Raw genomic sequence first — 16,989 nt, forward strand, 5'->3', positions numbered from 1 at the left:
CACTGGTACCAAGGGTCAGGAGGTAGATGCAGTCTGCCCAGATGTAAGCACAAGGAGGTGAATCATCTATAAAGAATTTTAAAGTAGCAATAAAACTAACTAAAAGTCTATCTGATTCTTATCTCCTTGCCACAACAATACTAACAATGTTAACGATGTAATAACCTTCTTGCAAAAATCTTCTATTGGGGGAGAAACCAAGATGGCAGCTTAGGGTAGACACCGAAATGCAGCCTACCACAACAAATTTGAATTTAGAACTGAAAAACAGGGGAGGCATTGCCCTGAAGCGCCGAAGGCTAGCTGAGAGGAGGCTCTGCCATCTGGGAAGGAGAGAGAAGGCACGCTGAACCTCAGGAACTGTGAAGGTACGGAGAACTGTGTGCACAAAAAGGCGCTGGCTTACTCCCGGTGCGCAGAAAGGGCGAACAGCTATCCCGCAGCTGGCTTTCTTGTTCGAGAGGAAAACAGAATCACCCTATTGCTCTGATAGACGGCCCCAGACAGGGAGAGGCCAGACTGTCAGGCAGCGGGCAGAGATCTCTTGGAGGTGTGTGAAGCCAGAGGCCATTACTGCGGGACTTGGGGAGGAGCCGAAGGGAAAACAAAGTTTGTCTGCACCAACCCGAGACTCCGCCCCATCTGTGGCTGAGCACAGAAGCTCTCCCAGAGGCTGGCTTTCTCTAAGGAGGAACTGGCTAGAATCCAAAGCTTGTATGCGCCTTTACCAAAGAGGTGTGTGCGCCTGCAACCAATCTACCGAAAATCTCCAGGAACAGGACTTTTCTAAGGCGAGACTGACAGGGAACCAAAGATTGTCTGTGCCACCCTGAGACCCTGCCCTATCCAAGCTGAATACAGAAGCCCTCCTAGCTGAGACACTGCTGATCCTCACAGCCAATTGGCTTGGAGATCAACGCTTCCCAGTGATACCAACAATAAGCAAGGCTTAACAACAAGACTGCACACGCAGCCCATAAAGGGCTACACCAAGACTGTCCACCGCAGGTAACTGGGAACACTGTGCTACTGGGCTCTACCAGAACACCTAGCACACAAAGCTATTCCATCAAATCAGGGAAACAACTAAAATGCAGACAAGAAGAAGGACACAAAGGAAGGAGATGGAGGAAAAGAAAAGATTGGACATTGAGTTCAAAACTACAGTTATAAGGTTATTCAACAATATCCTAAAAAAGGCTGATAAAATAAATGGCACCTATGAGGATATGAAAAGGGAGCAACTAGAAGTGAAGAAAACATTGTCTGAAATAAAAATATTATACAAAGTCCTTAAAACAGACTGGAAGATCGCAAGAATCAAGACAAAGATTTAGAACACAAAGAGCCAGAGGACACTCCTCTGCAAAAGGGAGAAGATAAGAGAATCCAGAAAGTTGAAGATAGTGTAAGAAACCTCTGGGACAATTTCAAGCGAACCAACATCAGAATTATGGGGATTCCAGAAGAAGAGAGAGAGCAAGATACCGAAAGAATACAAGAAGAAATAGTGACAGAAAACTTTCCCCACCTGGGGAAAGAAATAGACTTACAAGTCCAGGGAGCACGCAGAACCCCAAACAAAAGGAATCCAAGGAGGACCACACCAAGACACATCATAATTAAAATTCCAAGAGCAAAAGACAAAGAGAGAATATTAAAAGCAGCAAGAGCAAAGCAGGTAGGGACCTATAATATAAAGGAGCACCCATAAGATTGTCAGCTGATTTCTCAACAGAAACCATGCAGGCCAGACGGGAATGGCAAGAAATATTCAAGGTGATGAATAGCAAGAACCTACAGCCAAAAATAATCTACCCAGCAAAGCTATCACTCAGAATCAAATGACAGATAAAGAGCTTCACAAATAAAAAAAAGCTAAAAGAGTTCATCACCACCAAACCAGAATTATATGAATTGCTGAAGGGGGTTATTTAGGAAGAGGAAGAAGATAAAGATAAAAATTATGATCAACAAATATGTAGCTATCAATGAGTGAATCTAAAAACCAAGGGAATTAAAAAATCTGCTGAACAATATTAACTGTTGAATATAATAGAATCAGAGGTATGGAAGGGGAGTAGACTGACGATTCTCGGGGAAAAGGGGAATGGGGGTGCGGGAAGAGACTGAACAACAACTGTGCACCTATGTATCAGTACAATGGGGGATGGGGAAAGGACAGAGGGTGGGGTGGAAACCTGGTGAAGGGGAGCAATTGAGGGGGGGAAGAGGATCACATTTGTAATAATCTGAACAATAAAGATTTATTAAAATGGTAAAAAAGAAAAAAGAAAAAAAAGTGCTGAAACCGGTTTGGCTCAATGGATAGAGCGTCGGCTTATGGACTGAAGGGTCCCGGGTTCGGTTCCGGTCAAGGGCATGTACCTTGGTTGCGGGCATATCCCCGGTAGGGGGTGTGCAAGAGGCAGCTGATCGATGACTCTCTCATGGATGTTTCTAACTCTCTATCTCTCCCTTTCTCTCTGTACAAAATCAATAAAATATATTAAAAAAAAAAAAAAGAGAGACTTTACTTTGGTCAGTGAATGCATAATGTAGGATGCAGATGTTTTACTGAGTTGTACATGGGAAACCTTTATAGTTTTATTTACCAGTATAACCCCAATAAAGTCAATAAAAAAAATTAATATACATTGAATAATAATATATAAATTCATGTTTCCCTAAAAAAAAAAAAAATCTTCTATTGGTCTAAATTCTAAACAATTACTATGGTTAGTGTTGAGTAACCTACATATGCAAGCTTAAATGATCATTTTTTAAAATTAATACACTAAAAATATTTCATTCTTCATGGAAAGTAATTTTGCAGAATTATCAGTTACACAGTTAAATTCAGCTACAGACAACTTTCACAGTAAATTCGTAAGAATTTAACAAACTTTCAAACTCACTTCAGGTGCATTTTCTGGCTCCAACCCCTATGAAAGAAGATGGCCCTGCTATTGCAGTAGTAAAAATAAAATAAACTATCTTAAATGTATGATACTTTTCTGACATCTTTTTTTTTTTCTTTCGATAGGTGAAGTTTCAGATGAGGTCAATCAGACACAAAAATATTAGCAATCAGCCAAAACAATCCTTGAACAACATGCAGTAAAACAAGTTTTCAATTGTTCCTTGAACACATACAAAAAACATTCTGTAGAAATCTATTAACTATGAAAAATGTAAAGAAATTGGCATAGAAAAGATAATGAAATTCTGAAGACTATCAGAAGAGAGAAGAGATGATGGTCTTATATGACCAAAAATGAATAAATAAATAACTTATTTATTTAAAAAAAATGAAAAAAAAAATAAACAAATACCCTGTACATTTGCACCAAGAGAACATTTCTTTTGAAGCAATGAATCAAATAATGTCAGTGGCAATGTTCATTGTCTCCAAATTTGGCAAAATATCTTCAGAAATGTTTATCAATAGATATTTACGGTGACTTTCCAATTATGGAGTTCATTGAAAGCTGCAAAAGTTGATCCCTAAGAAACAAGACAGGGAATCATAGTTTCTGTAATTTATTGTGAAGTGTGATTTGTATAAATTTCTACCAAAATATCCATGTTTCCTAATCATTTATTATCTGCTGCATCAAACTAAATAAACCTTTCAGAACTGAAATTAACAAGAAGTGTTCTCTGGTGATCTATGAGCAAAGACAAGTGCCACATTCTAAGTATGCTGTCTAGTGAACATGAGTATGTTGGAGACACATGTATCACTTTCCTAGTGCTTCTGTAACAAAGTGCCACAATGGGCACCTTAACACAATGAAATGGATTGGCTCCAATGTGTCAGCTGGGTCAATACATTCTTTGAAGCAGCTAGAGAAGAATCTGTTTCATGCCCTTGTCTTAGTTCCAGTGTTTGCCAGAAACCCTTGGCTTGCAACTTCCTAATGCAGATCTCTGCCTTCTTGGTCACATGGGTTCTCCCAGTGTGTGTGTGTGTGTGTGTGTGTGTGTGTGTGTGTGTGTGTTCAGGAGGCTATCTTTACTCAGTGTGCCCTCTCTTTCTCTTCACCCCTGTTCTTTTCATAAGGACACCAGTCACTTGGATTAGATGCCCACCCTACTCCAACATGACCTCATCCTAAGGAATTGCATGTGCAATGACCTTCCTTCCCAATGAGGCCATATTCTTGGACTGGAGAGGAGGTTGAGAAGGTTGGGGGATGTTAGGACATAATATATACTTTGCTGCATGTGGGAGAATCACAATTCAACCCATAACAGAGAGCAATGTTTTTGCAAACTTACAATCATTCAGACTCCAAAACAGAAACTATAATGTTATTGTATGTTACCTTAGCACATAAATGCCTACTAAGTTTCCTCCCTTAAAAAAATACACTGACGACCGGCGGCCATGAGAGCAGCCCGGCCGCCGCCCCGTGCCCCCGGGCCCTGCAGGGTCTCCCTCGCCCCCAGTGGTGGGGGCTCCAGGCGGGGCTGGCGTGGACGGGGACAGACCTGGTGCGTAATTTAAAAGTATTAATCCATTACTGTTCTTTGTGTAATTTGTGTTTTTTCCTTAGGATAATTATGTGTACGAACCTCAACAAAATAAAGTTTTTCACTATCTGTGTTTCTTAACTGAACATCATTGCTACTGCTTTCATTTCACCATGACTGCTGAAAACAATTGTGTCAAAAATGACCCCCTCCCTGTGTCAGACAGGCCTGCTCTGACCGTCCATGGCAGGGTGAGCCCCCAGCCCAGGAGCACGACCCCTCCAGGCTTCTGCCACCTCAGACACTCACTTTCCCATCAGGCTCCAAGGTGGAGCTTCCTTTGCTCTACAGGCCACATGAAGCCTGAGGCAGCACAACAGAACCCCTAAGGCTGGCTCCTCCCCAGGAGGGGGCGCCTGTTCCCACAAAGACCAGGAGCTCAGGCAATGCCTGAAGTATGGCCAGGTCTCCTGCTCTGGAAGGGGGCCACACCCCTTCTAGCTCTTCCCCAGGTTGCCCACCAGGCAGGCTCTGAAGCTCATGCACAAACATGTCCACCAAGCCTTTAACAACAAAGTGTCCTTTCGAACCACCCCTCCCTGTAGTTCCCTCTATGTTTCCAGTTGCTGCCCCACAGGAGCAGTGAAAGGGAGCAACAAGGACCTCCTATAGCCCCAGGCCATCTTCCCTCCTCTAGGGGGAAGTTCCCCAGTCCTGCTTCCACCTCTTGTGGAACTTGCTTGCAGGACTAATGCCACAGGAAGGCATGGAGGCGTCAAGGGCGTGTGTGGACCAGATGAAGGGTTACCCTGAGAAGGTCAGGGCGGGATGTTCTGGACCACAGTGCTGGTCTGGCCTGAGGGAGTGGGGGCGGACTCCACATGGGGAAGGAGTGGGACCCTCCTGGTAAGCCCTGCCCCCTAAGTCTGAACCCTCCAGTACCCTGAGCAAAGCCCACTTTCCTTGTCCCCAATTGAAAGACTGGTTAGGGCTGCAGGGTGAGGGGTGGCCTGAACGAGAGAGAAGCTTGGCTGCAGTCCAGCATTAGAGGAGTAATGAATGAGCTGCAGACCAGCATTAGAAGACTAATCATCTGTAAAAAAAATAAAACTGTAATAAAACTAACTGAAAATCAACCTGACTCTTACCACCATGCACAACAATGCTAACAGTGTCAGTGATACAATCACCCTCAAGCAAAAATCCTCCGTGGGTTTAAGTTCTAGACGATTGCTGTGATTAATGTTGAGCAAACTACATATAAAGGCTTCAAATGATCACTTTTTGAAACCAATCCAGACTAACATATAGTTTATTCTACATGGCATGGAAGTTAATTTGCAGAATGAACAGTTACACAGTCAAACTCAGCCACATATCTTACTTTTCATAGTAAATTAGTAAGAATTTAGGATCTTTCAAGCTCATTTCTGGTGCATTTTGTGCCTTCAGCCCTTGTGGTAGAATGTAGCCCTGCTTTTAAAGCACTAACTTTAAAATAAATAATCTCAGTTGTTTTTGACACTTGTCTTTTATGACATTTATTTTTTTACTGAGGTGCACTTTCAGATGAGGTCAGACACAAAACTATAGGCAAACAGCCCTGGCCAGTGTGGCTCACTTGGTTGGAGCATTGGGGTGTGTGTGTGTGTGTGTGTGTGTGTGTGTGTGTGTGTGTGTTTGGAGACCCTACCTCTTTGAAAGTGCTGAAAGCTAAATGTCTCTGCAGTGGTGCCTATCTCTGCTCTCTCCTGGGTAACTCTCCCCCTCTATGAGAAGGACATGATATAAAAACTGTATCAAGGTCAGCTTAGGGGTTCTGAGAATGCTGCTGATCCCAAATTGGAATAAGCAAGTAGGCAGTGATGGAGTATAAGGGAACTGCCTCCCACGCCCTCACAGAGACAGCAGCCTTATGCTCCTAAACCAGCTACTGTAGGTGCTGTGACAGCACCAGGAATCAAGCATCCACAGCCCACACACCTCAAACACCAGGGATTGAACCAGACTCAAAGGGTGTGCAGCCTTCATCCTTACCCATGATCATGTCTTTGAATCTCGTCACCTCTAAGAACTTAAGCTAGAATTGTGACATGGGCAGTCTTAATGGAGCCCAGAAGCTTCTGGGGAGCTAGATAACCCTCTCTCTGTTCAAAAGCTAAAATCCCTCGTGTTAATATATGCAAACTGACTTTCCCCCTTCCCTTGGGATTTCTGAGAATGAGAACTATCCACATGCACAGCATATGTTTCTGGCTCTTAGATCTGGGTTTTATCTGGTTAGCACATTTGTTTTTCTTAATGTTGGTTTATATGGGGCATGTACCCTATAATGGCAAACTGACCCATAGGTAATTGACTTATAACATCAAGCACTGAGTCTGAGCCCCTGAGATTTCTTAGAGAAAGACTAAGTCCTGGTAGGGGTTGGAGAACCATCTGTGCCTTAACTGAGTAGCTCAGTTGGTTAGAATGTTGTTCCAATACAACAAGGTTTACACAGTCAATCCCCAGTCAGGGAACACACAAGAATCAACCAATGAATGTATAAATGAGTAGAACAACAAGTCAATATTTCTCTCTCCCTCTTTTTCTCTCTCAAATAAATAAATATATGAATTATATATCTCTTACCTGAAGATGAAGAAGAAGAAGAAGAAGAAGAAGAAGAAGAAGAAGAAGAAGAAGAAGGGGAGGAAGAAGAGGAGGAAGAAAGGAGAAAAAAATCTACAATAATTATAGAGTGAGATGCAAATTGCCCATACCCTCAAAATGCCCACCAGTCAATCAGGAGAGAGTATGCAAATTAAACCAACAAAGATGGCAGGTTAATGTACATACAGAGGCGCCAAGTGTCTGAGGGCTGGGCGGGATGCTTGCATCGTGGCCATGGCAATGACGCAGGCGATCTGCACCACCCAAGCTGCTTCAGGCCTCTGGGCATCGTGGGAAGGTGGAAAGGCAGCTCTGGGCCAGAGCTGAGGCAGTGCCTGTAGCCAGGGGAATGAAGGCCCATTCTTGCACAAATCTTCGTGCATTGGGCCTCTAGTCTATAATAAACATCTATATAAATCTGGTACCCTAAGAACTATCAGGGAATACTACAAACATTCCTGTTTCTAGGCAGGAACACATAGTGCCCTTATGTATTCCCCTCAAGCTCTAAGTAGGCCTCAAAAGAGGAACAGAACTGAGATGTACTACCATCTTGGCCAAAGGAGTGCAAGCATTGAGCAGAAGCTATTGGACTCCAGGATCACCTGCTTCTTTTGGGAATGAAATAGGGGTTTGTGGGGGAGGGAGGTGGAGTGAATGAGAGGGTTGAAGTGGAAGGAGGATTAGGAAGTTAAACCTGCTGAGAATTTTCTAGAAATTTTTTATTGGCAAATCTGGGACTCTCTGGGAACTCAGAAAAGGGAAATCCAGCTTCCATATGGCCAGGATATCTGAGAAGGAGGAAGCTACTTTATATACACTAATTAGTGTGAAACTTGGCCTAGTCAGGATGTCAGTGCTTCATCCTAGTCTAACTGCTTCATAACAGGGTGCAAGAGTTCCCATATCCTCGATATGGTAGAAAGGAGAGATTTTTTTTAACCCAAACCTTCAGAGTGTATTGGGCCACCTTACCCACCCATTGTCTTAGATGTTAAGAGTGAAGGTGAAGAGGTCCCTGGCCTAGCAGACAGATAGTAGCTTCAGTCACAGCTCTTCTTGTGCTGTTTCACTGCAGCTTCTTCAATCGCACACTCAACTACTCCCAGCAGGCTCTCCATGCCTCCTACTTCTCCAACCTGTCTTTCACATTATTACCAGAAAGCTCTGTCTGACATTATCTTTGAGTGACATACTAGACAATCAAGGCATTTATTAAATAAACGTACAACTCTGACAGCTTCTATCCCTCACTTATTCCTTTTCTGTCTTCTTATAATGAACATTCACCTCAGCTAGATAACTTAGAGTCATCCCTGACTCCTAGAGAAAGCTCTTTTCTTAATATTACAATGACATCTTTAAGTATTTATTGGCAATAGGTGGATTGTGGCTAACTCTCATAGCCTTTCCCATTATATATCCACCCTTGTAGTTTTCACCAGTTCCCTAAGTGCTTATTAAGCATCTGCCAGCACCCATCATCAGTAAGCAGGGGTGGGGATCGTTCTGCACGTGGGCTGTACGAGGCCCATAAAATCATCTAGTCTGGCCCTGCCAAACACTAGGGGTCAATTAATAAATGTTTGACCAAATATGGCAGGCTAATTTTTAAGTTGATAAGTGTGTATGGCTTGCAAATGAGGCCCATGGCAGTAAAAAGGTTCCCACCTATGCACTAGGGATAAAGTTTTTATCAAATATTTGCCCTATGTTGGACCCTTAGCTCAATACAAGGGATACAGATTGGAGAAGAAACAACCTCCCACTTCAACCTCTCACTACAATCTAATGCATCTCTACTGACGTTCCCCACTACCTTTGGTTCATGCAGTCTCTACCATCCAGGAAACCCTCTTCTCCCTTTTACCGAACTAACTATGCACAAACATAGCATCTCCTGGTGGCTCCTCTGACCATGGACACACACAAGTTCATTACTTTGTGAACCAAGGTGCACTACTATCCTACCTAATAAAAGAGTAATATGCAAATTAACCATTACTCCACCATACCCACGAGTCAGGCCCACCAGCCAATCAGAACAAGTATGCAAATAAACCCAACCAAGATGGCTATGGCCACAGAGAGCAGGAGGGAGGATGGGTTTCCCAGGCAACGGAAGAAGCCAAGCTTTCCACCTGCTCTTGCCAGCATAGGCCTCCACTCAAGGCTACAAAGTTTCAATTATAGAAGGTGAACAAATTCAAACAGACATAGCAACAGCCAAGGAGCTGGAGAGAGCAGGCTAGGGTTGCCCCGGTTATCAGAGGAAGCAAAGCTTTCCATACACCCTCTGGCCCAGGCCTCTGTTTAAGGCTACAAAGTTTCAATTATAGAAGGTACATAAGTCCCAATAGAAATGGCCGCTGGCCAAGGAGCGAGCAGGAGACTTGGCTCCGCTCCAGCTACAAAGCTTCAGTTGTAGAATGTGAATAAATTCCAGATACCAGGGCCTCCACTTGGGTTACCAGGGGGCACGGCCGGGCTGCAAACCACCACAGGCCTCTTGCTCAGGCCACCCCATGCTCCAAGAGAACCACCGCCCTGATCTGGGACACCCTTAAGGGCAAACCAGCTGGCCTCCACCTGTGCACCAGGCCTCTATCCTATCTAATAAAAGAGTTATATGCAAATTGACCATCGCTCCAACACACAATATGGCTGCCCCCATATGGTCAAAGATCCTGCCCAATGTGGACACAACATGGCCACCACTAGATGGCCAGCAGGAGAGGACAGTTGGGAGGGACCAGGCCTGCAAGGGAGGGAAATTGAGAGGGACCAAGTCTACAAGGGAGGGCAGTTGGGGGCAATCAAGCCTTCAGGGGAGGGCAGTTAAGGGTGACCAGGCTGGAAGAGGAGGGAAGTTAGGGGCAAACAGGCTGGCAGGGGAGCATTTAGACATCAATCAGGCTGGCTGGCAGAGTGGTTAGGGGCAATCAGGAAGGCAGGCAGGCGAGCAGTTGGGAGCCAGCAGTCCTGGATTGTGAGAAGGATGACCGACTGCCCAGGAACAGGCCTAAACGGGAAGTCAAACATCCCTTGAGGGGTCCCAGATTGGAGAGGGTGTAGGATGGGCTGAGGGACACCACCACCCATCCCCCATCCCCACCCCGTGAAAGAATTTCGTGCACCAGGCCTCTAGTACCTTTATAAAAACAAAACAAAACAAACAAACAAACAAAAAAACACTAACAGCCCAAGGCCAGCAATTCTGCAAGGGTAAGCCTTTGCGACCCCAGCTCCCTTGTGGCCCTGTGGCCCTGCCCCTGCCTGCATCCCCCACCCCTTGGTCTGACGCTGACAACTACTGCCACCACACCCCTCTGCTTCCCTCATTGGGGCAATTGCAGAGCCCCCTGACTGATCGCCCTTCTGGCCAGTGGCTCAGCCTCCCTCTGCAGGGCAATCATGGGGCGATGGCCGGGGCCGTGACCAATCGCATTGTACTCGACTTGGCTGGCCTGGCGCCAGTGCGTGTCATAGCGTGGTCCCGGATGGTGTCCAGATGGTTGTTCCACTGTATGGCCATTTGGTCAATTTGCATATTATGCTTTTATTATATAGGATTGGGCATTAGTTTATCCTATTTATTTGACTTATTTGTATGAAAAGCTGTTAAATCTGTTATTTTTCTCCCTATTGTAGTTCATCTTGGATATTGCATCCTGAAACTCATATTTAAATCATTTGTTTACAAAATTTTGAAAACTCCTCATTGTTTTAGGTTATAATCCTAGTACCTGGCCATGGCCTTCAAGGCTTCTCTTGATCTGGCCACAACCAGTTCCTTCCACAATCACTCTTTTTCCTCTTCCTACATTCTAGCTTAATTTCTTTTCTTAGAATCTACACTCTGCCATTCTTCCTCAACCTCACAGTTGTCTTAATTCTGTATAGTGAGGGAATACGGAATACATGTGCCAATTTGGAAAGGGATTGTTTTGAGCTAAAGAAAATTAAGACCCAGGAGACTCAGGAAAAGCTTTTAATTTCTCTCTTAAATGCTAATTTATTTTATTTTATTTTTTTACATAGAGGGCCTATACCAGGTAGAGAGCTGTGACCAGAGATACCTATTTTTTAAAATATATTTTTATTTATTTTTTACAGAGAGATAGAGAGTTAGAAACATCAATGAGAGAGAAACATTGATCAGCTGCCTCCTGCATACCTCCTACTAGGAAGGTGCCTGCAACCAAGGTGCATGCTCTTGACCAGAATTGAATACTGATTTGTAGTCAACATGGACTGAAGTTGTGAGTGCCCAGGGGACCTGCACCTTGGGACTTCAATCAGAAGGTGGAACTGAGCCCTTTGCCAGTGAGATGGGACTCTATTCAGGTGGACAGTGTCAGAATGAGTTCTACTGTAGGCCACCCTGCTGGTGTTGTAGACTTGCCCATTGAAGGGAAAACACTACACAACTGGTGTTAAAACAAAGGAAGACTGGATTGTTACTAATACTCCTGGGTTATCTGAAATGTCTTCCTCTTCTCCCTCTCTTTCTTCTTGCCAAATATCTCCCCCCAGATTTTAGAAGAGGCAGCTGGGAGGAATGATCAAGGGAAAATGTCAGGCAATATAGACATTTATATTTTTAGCAAATACTCTTCACAAAAACAAGCATTTCTCAGAATTGAGATAAGAATGAGAAATGAAACCAAACGTCTTTTGTCTATTTTGGGCTTTGTCTTTAGTAAGTGGAGGCACAGTGGTGGAATGAACTCTTTTGTGAATCTGATTTTGAGGCTATAGGTCATTCAAACAACGTTTGCTATTTTATCACATACAGAAAATGTGTTCAAATGTGACAGACTCCGAGGCAGTTCAGGCACAGACGCTATCATCTGTAGACTCCTAGTGTTGCCAAAGGCAGGTTTGGCTGCCTGCTGTGATGAAAGCCAATACTCATGAAACAGGTGTTGGTAAGTTCAGGTCCTGTCTTCCTGAGAAGATGGCTGATTCCTGTCTGAAAAACGAACTTCACATCTCTGGCCTAGCTGGTGGCTTTCATAAGGAGAGGGAAGTTAAATAGGAACATGCAGGCAGTGTTCTTCCTGGTTATGGTAAAGATCTTAGTGTCAGCAAGTTCAATCGATCTGCATCAGCCTAATTTCTGTCATCGGTTATCTCCTATGAGATAGGAACAGAAATTGTTGGTCCCTGCAATGTACTTGAATAGAAGCTAAAATACAGATTGCTAGCAGAAATAATCGGCTTCCTCTTTTTGTTCCAACGAACTTGTTAATTTGTTAATTCATATTTAATTCTGGTTAGTACAATATTGAATAAATATTGAACTTGCCGTTCACCGAGTCAATGAAGCGACTGTAATCATCATAACCTGCGTGTTTTGTCCCAGACGAACAACCGTCAGCCTACCTTTGCCCACTGCTGCACCACGACCTGTATTTGTATTTATAGCTTTCTTTAAAAGCACGCTTTACTAATATCTAAAAACTTCATTGTTAGAGGCACAATTTCATTTTCTTCGAGGTGCTGAGTCTCTGTGTCTGGTTGAGTAAATACAGCATTGCATTATCTAAATGTAACCAAACAAACCCTTAAAATGGGTCCGTAGTTGCCAAAACCGGTTTGGCTCAGTGGATAGAGCATCGATCTGCGGACTGAAAGGTCCCAGGTTCGATTCCGGTCAAGGGCATGTACATTAGTTGCGGGCACATCTCCGGTGGGGGGAGTGCAGGAGGCAGCTGTTCGATGTTTCTAGCTCTCTATCCCTCTCCCTTCCTCTTTGTAAAAAAATCAATAAAATATATTTGTAAAAAAAATAGGTCCGTGGCTTTAAAAGATTCCTGGAAAGAACTGTGAAGATACCACCAATGAGGCAAGAGCGTGAGACCAAGAAAATGAACGGACTCTCCAGAAGGCAGGAAGGAGGAGCAGTAACCCGGCCACACTGGACAGGCCGCCGGCCGCCGGCGACCAGCGTATGGAGGCCATCTGAGATCTGAATGCATGCTCTCCCGTTGGAGCTCAGGTTTCTGTGGGTGTATGAGGTGACCTTTAGGCATAGGCAAATTATTTTTATAATTTGATTTGCCGTCTCATTATTTCAAAATTTCTCCTCTCGGTGTGTGCATGTGTCTGTGTGACTGAGGTAGAGCACATATACTTCGTCATAAATGCCGTGTCCGGGGAAGAGCTGAAGCTTTTTTGCTTAAGGAGCGAGAGGGCCCAGAACCAGGGAGACTGGCATTGCCCATGGCCCCCAGGGGTGCCGAATCGCTGCCGCCCTCCCGTCCTCCTAGTGAGGATGACGATAGCCGTACCTTCATCTGGAGCAGGCAGGTGGGCACCACCATGCGGCTGATGCTGTCGGAGGCGGTTTTGATGTCCACCCTCCAGTCCAGGTCCACCAGGCGCGGCAGAGAGACTGTGGGGGAGGAGGGGAGGACAGCCCAGCTCAGCGCTCACATCCCCCCATTTACCGAGCCCTTACTCTGTGACAGGCACTGAGAAAATGCCAAGCGTGCTCACAATGACAGTTCACGCAATGGGCTGTCCCACGGAGGGAGACAGATGGGCCCACTGCTCCCTGCCACCTGTGCTGAGTGCTGACTTGCGGTGGCAGCCTCTCCAAGCTGCTGCCTGAACCCCGGCCCCTGGGAGGCAGGACAAGATGAGAAGGGACGCAGGTAGAGAAGACGGGTGGAGGCCTGAGGCTTAGGAAACGTGCAGCTTCGACAACAGTGGAAAGAGCTTTTGTTTGAGAGACAAAGACTTGGCTAGGAGATGGTTCCACCGCTTGCCTGACCTCTGAGCCTCTGCTTCCTCATCTGTAAAATGGGGGTAATCTGAGCCTCGCTCCCAAGTGCTGGGAGGACTAATGAGCAATGCAGGCAGAGTTCTTCAGCGGAGTGACTAGCCCCGAGTAAATTTCGTGATCCTTTATCAAATACCCACTTTGATTCAATCTTTCACACTAATTTCAATTATGTCTTTCTTTCCTAATGGAAATATCATTATCTTAAGTATCTCACTTATTACTTGGAAATTTCAGTTTGTTGGTTTGTTTTTTTACAACATGCCTGTATTATATTAAGTTTATAATCAGAAAAAAATTAATAAGTGGAATTTTAAAAACCCACATACATGTTGAGCTTGGGATTAGGTTAATTCCCTTTGATTTTCGGTTAAAAAAACCTCGCCACCTGGCAGGTTGGGAGCTGGGCTGGGAAGGAGGGTGAGGAGGAAAAGGCACATTTCGTGGAACTCACTCAGGTTAGCCTGGGCTTCTGCTCGCCACGTAGATCTGTGTTAGAGGGAAAGATGAGGTGAACATGATGGAAAGGATAACGGGAGAGACCCAGGGACCAGGCCCTCTGCCCTGCTCTGTGACCCCCAAACCTGTGATCACCTCCTGATAGGAAAGGACCACAGGAACACCTCACTCCAGTGAGCAGACGTTTGTTTGTTTGTAAAGCTCAGTGACTTTAAGGACAAAGTGCTGCTCGTTTTCACCACTTAAAAAAAGGAAAGGGCTCAATGTACTGCCATCTTCTTGGCCATTGATCTCAGACAAGCAGAGAAAAGGTTAGCCTATTCTCCTTTTTATATTGATTTGAGAGAGAAACATTGATGCAAGAGAGAAACATCAATCGGCTGCCTTCTGCATGCCTGCTACAGGAGAAGCCCACAGCCAGCACGTGCCGACTGGGAATGGAGCCAGCAACCTCTTGGTGCACAGGGCGATGCCCAACCAACTGAGCCACACTGCCCAGGGCCGCCCAGGGCCTGTAGCCCGGTAAGGGAATAAGTACGCAGGCAAAGCAAGTTTCTGTGACAAATTGTTCACTGAAGTGAACATGGCCAACAGCTTAAGTGTCTGACCCTTGGGAATTTCTTAACTGAATTACACAGAATTTCTTTATACAATAGAATCTGTTTAGCCACTACAAATGTTACTGGAGGTAAGTATGTAAGGACCTGAAATATCATTAACGTTAATACTGTTCGTTGCAAACCAGCTCATTATAAAGGGGCATCTCCCCACTGCGTTAAAAACAGAAATGCCTTCCAACCCTGTCCCCCCGAGACTCCTGCTAAGGAATGCACCCCCAGAGGCTCCTGCTAAGGAATGCACACTGCGACCCTCTGGGGGGCGGGATCGGGGCTTCTTTTTGCTCACCGTGTGTGCTTTTCAAGAATGAACGTATTCATTCTAGAACAGGAAGAACAAATATAAAGCTTACAAGGAACTCTGGAGAAAGGAGCACTCACATGTTTTCTAGGATGATTTTTGTCAGCAGGTTTTTGAGGTTCTTGTGAAAATTTGCAGGAAAGAGAGCCAGCACAGCCTCGGGAGTGGACAGGTCCCGGAACGCCGCCAGCCTGGTGAGGCGGTGCAGGGCCTGGAGCAGCTGCAGGAAAGATGGGGAGTCCTGGGTGGTGAGGAGAAGCGGGCCAGGAGATGGAGATGGGGACAGGGAACAGGGGACAGGGCTCTCCTCCCAGCCTGCCACACTTTGCTAGTCATTCAATGGAGTCCCACCAGCCCCGAGGCCTCTGCTGTCAATGCCAATGCCCATGTGCCAACCTCAGTGAACAAAGCTCCAGGCTGAAATAATAACAACACCAACAACAACATGGGCCAGTTTGGGTGACCTCTTGTGTTAGAAAACTGTTTGCCCTGGAAAAATAAGGCTGTGAGAGCTCCAGACCAGGAGCCACACTTTCCCCTTCCTCTTGGCCATCAGCTGAGCCGAGGAGAGGCCCAGCCGATCTAACAACATCCTCCCAGTTTCTGCCCAGGGATCCCTGAAAAGTCTGCCTAAGTATCCAACCAACATTTAGTAAGCATCAGCAAGTTACAGGCCTGGAATGAAAAACCGTAAAAAGGTTGCTTTTTGGCCACACTGTGTAGGTAACAAGTCAGAAAAGGAAACGGTCAGGAGCTCTGATTCTGGGTAAGGTCTCCCAGCCATGCCTCATTTCCAACAAAGAAATAAAGGTTCCAAACAAAGGTGTTCAGTTCACTGACACTAAAAAAATAAAAAATCTAAGTTTGCTTTCGTGTCGACAGACATGTAAGGGGAACATTTCCTGGACACAGCCATGAGGGCAGGGGGGTCAAGAAAGAGACTGAGGAGTTGAGAGCCCGATCGTCAAAGGTCACTGCTGGTCACACTTACTTGCTCTGCCTCCTCCTGGGTCACCGACAAGCTGGAGCACGTGGTATCCAGCAGTTCTTTCGAGCCGAGGGCTGAACTGGAAAAGCTCTGTTGGCATAGCTGTCTGACAACGTCTTTTGAGGAAGCCTATGAATTAGTCCACAGATGGAAAACAAATCACCAAAAATACGTGCTCTAGAACATAATGTACCTAGGGAAGATGGATGAGAAGCACTTTTCCTCCTTCTTCCCAGTAAGTACAACTAGCAATCCTGGGCACTATATGGAAAACAAACCTAAGACAACTAAGAGAGGGAGAGAAGACAACCTGCTGTGGACCGCCCTCCTGACCAAGGAATGACATGGTGGTGAGCTCCCTGGGTTTTCTTTTTGTTCATATATCCTAGACTCTGAGCTGAAGAATGGGCAATGGAGAATGCCAATGGGTGCAGAAAGCAAAAAGCTCTCACAAGTTCCTGCTCTCTTTGGCCAATGGGCCAAGTCGGGGCAGCCTAGCAAAACAGAAAACCTTAGACTAGGGGTGTCGAACTCAATCAGAGAAGGGGCCAAAATCTAAAATCCAGCCTAAATCGCGGGCCGAATGGTTTACTTAACAGTCATAAACTGACAATGTTAACCAGAAATGTGAATTTAAAATGAGTGGAACAATCTTTTCCTTAACAGTGCTGTTAACCAACTCACATGCTATCAAGCAAAA

At 45.1% G+C, this 16,989-nt stretch overlaps 1 protein-coding gene across 1 annotated transcript in view; it reads right to left on the reverse strand.

Annotated features, from left to right (window-relative positions):
• LOC311627652 (COMM domain-containing protein 9-like) overlaps window positions 1-16,989 on the reverse strand; it is a gene marked incomplete at its 5' end in the record, with an annotated part of 23,275 nt that continues 6,286 nt past the window's right edge. The window contains 5 exons of the mRNA XM_084894138.1: window positions 1-33; window positions 13,431-13,534; window positions 14,379-14,413; window positions 15,382-15,521; window positions 16,293-16,418. Of these exons, the coding sequence (XP_084750264.1) occupies window positions 16-33; window positions 13,431-13,534; window positions 14,379-14,413; window positions 15,382-15,521; window positions 16,293-16,418 (423 nt within the window). The 3' untranslated portion in view covers window positions 1-15. The remainder of the gene's footprint in view (window positions 34-13,430; window positions 13,535-14,378; window positions 14,414-15,381; window positions 15,522-16,292; window positions 16,419-16,989) is intronic.

The sequence above is a fragment of the Pipistrellus hanaki genome (assembly GCF_964339955.1).
Source record: "Pipistrellus hanaki genome assembly, chromosome: 9".
In the NCBI taxonomy this organism is placed as follows: Eukaryota; Metazoa; Chordata; class Mammalia; order Chiroptera; family Vespertilionidae; genus Pipistrellus; species Pipistrellus hanaki.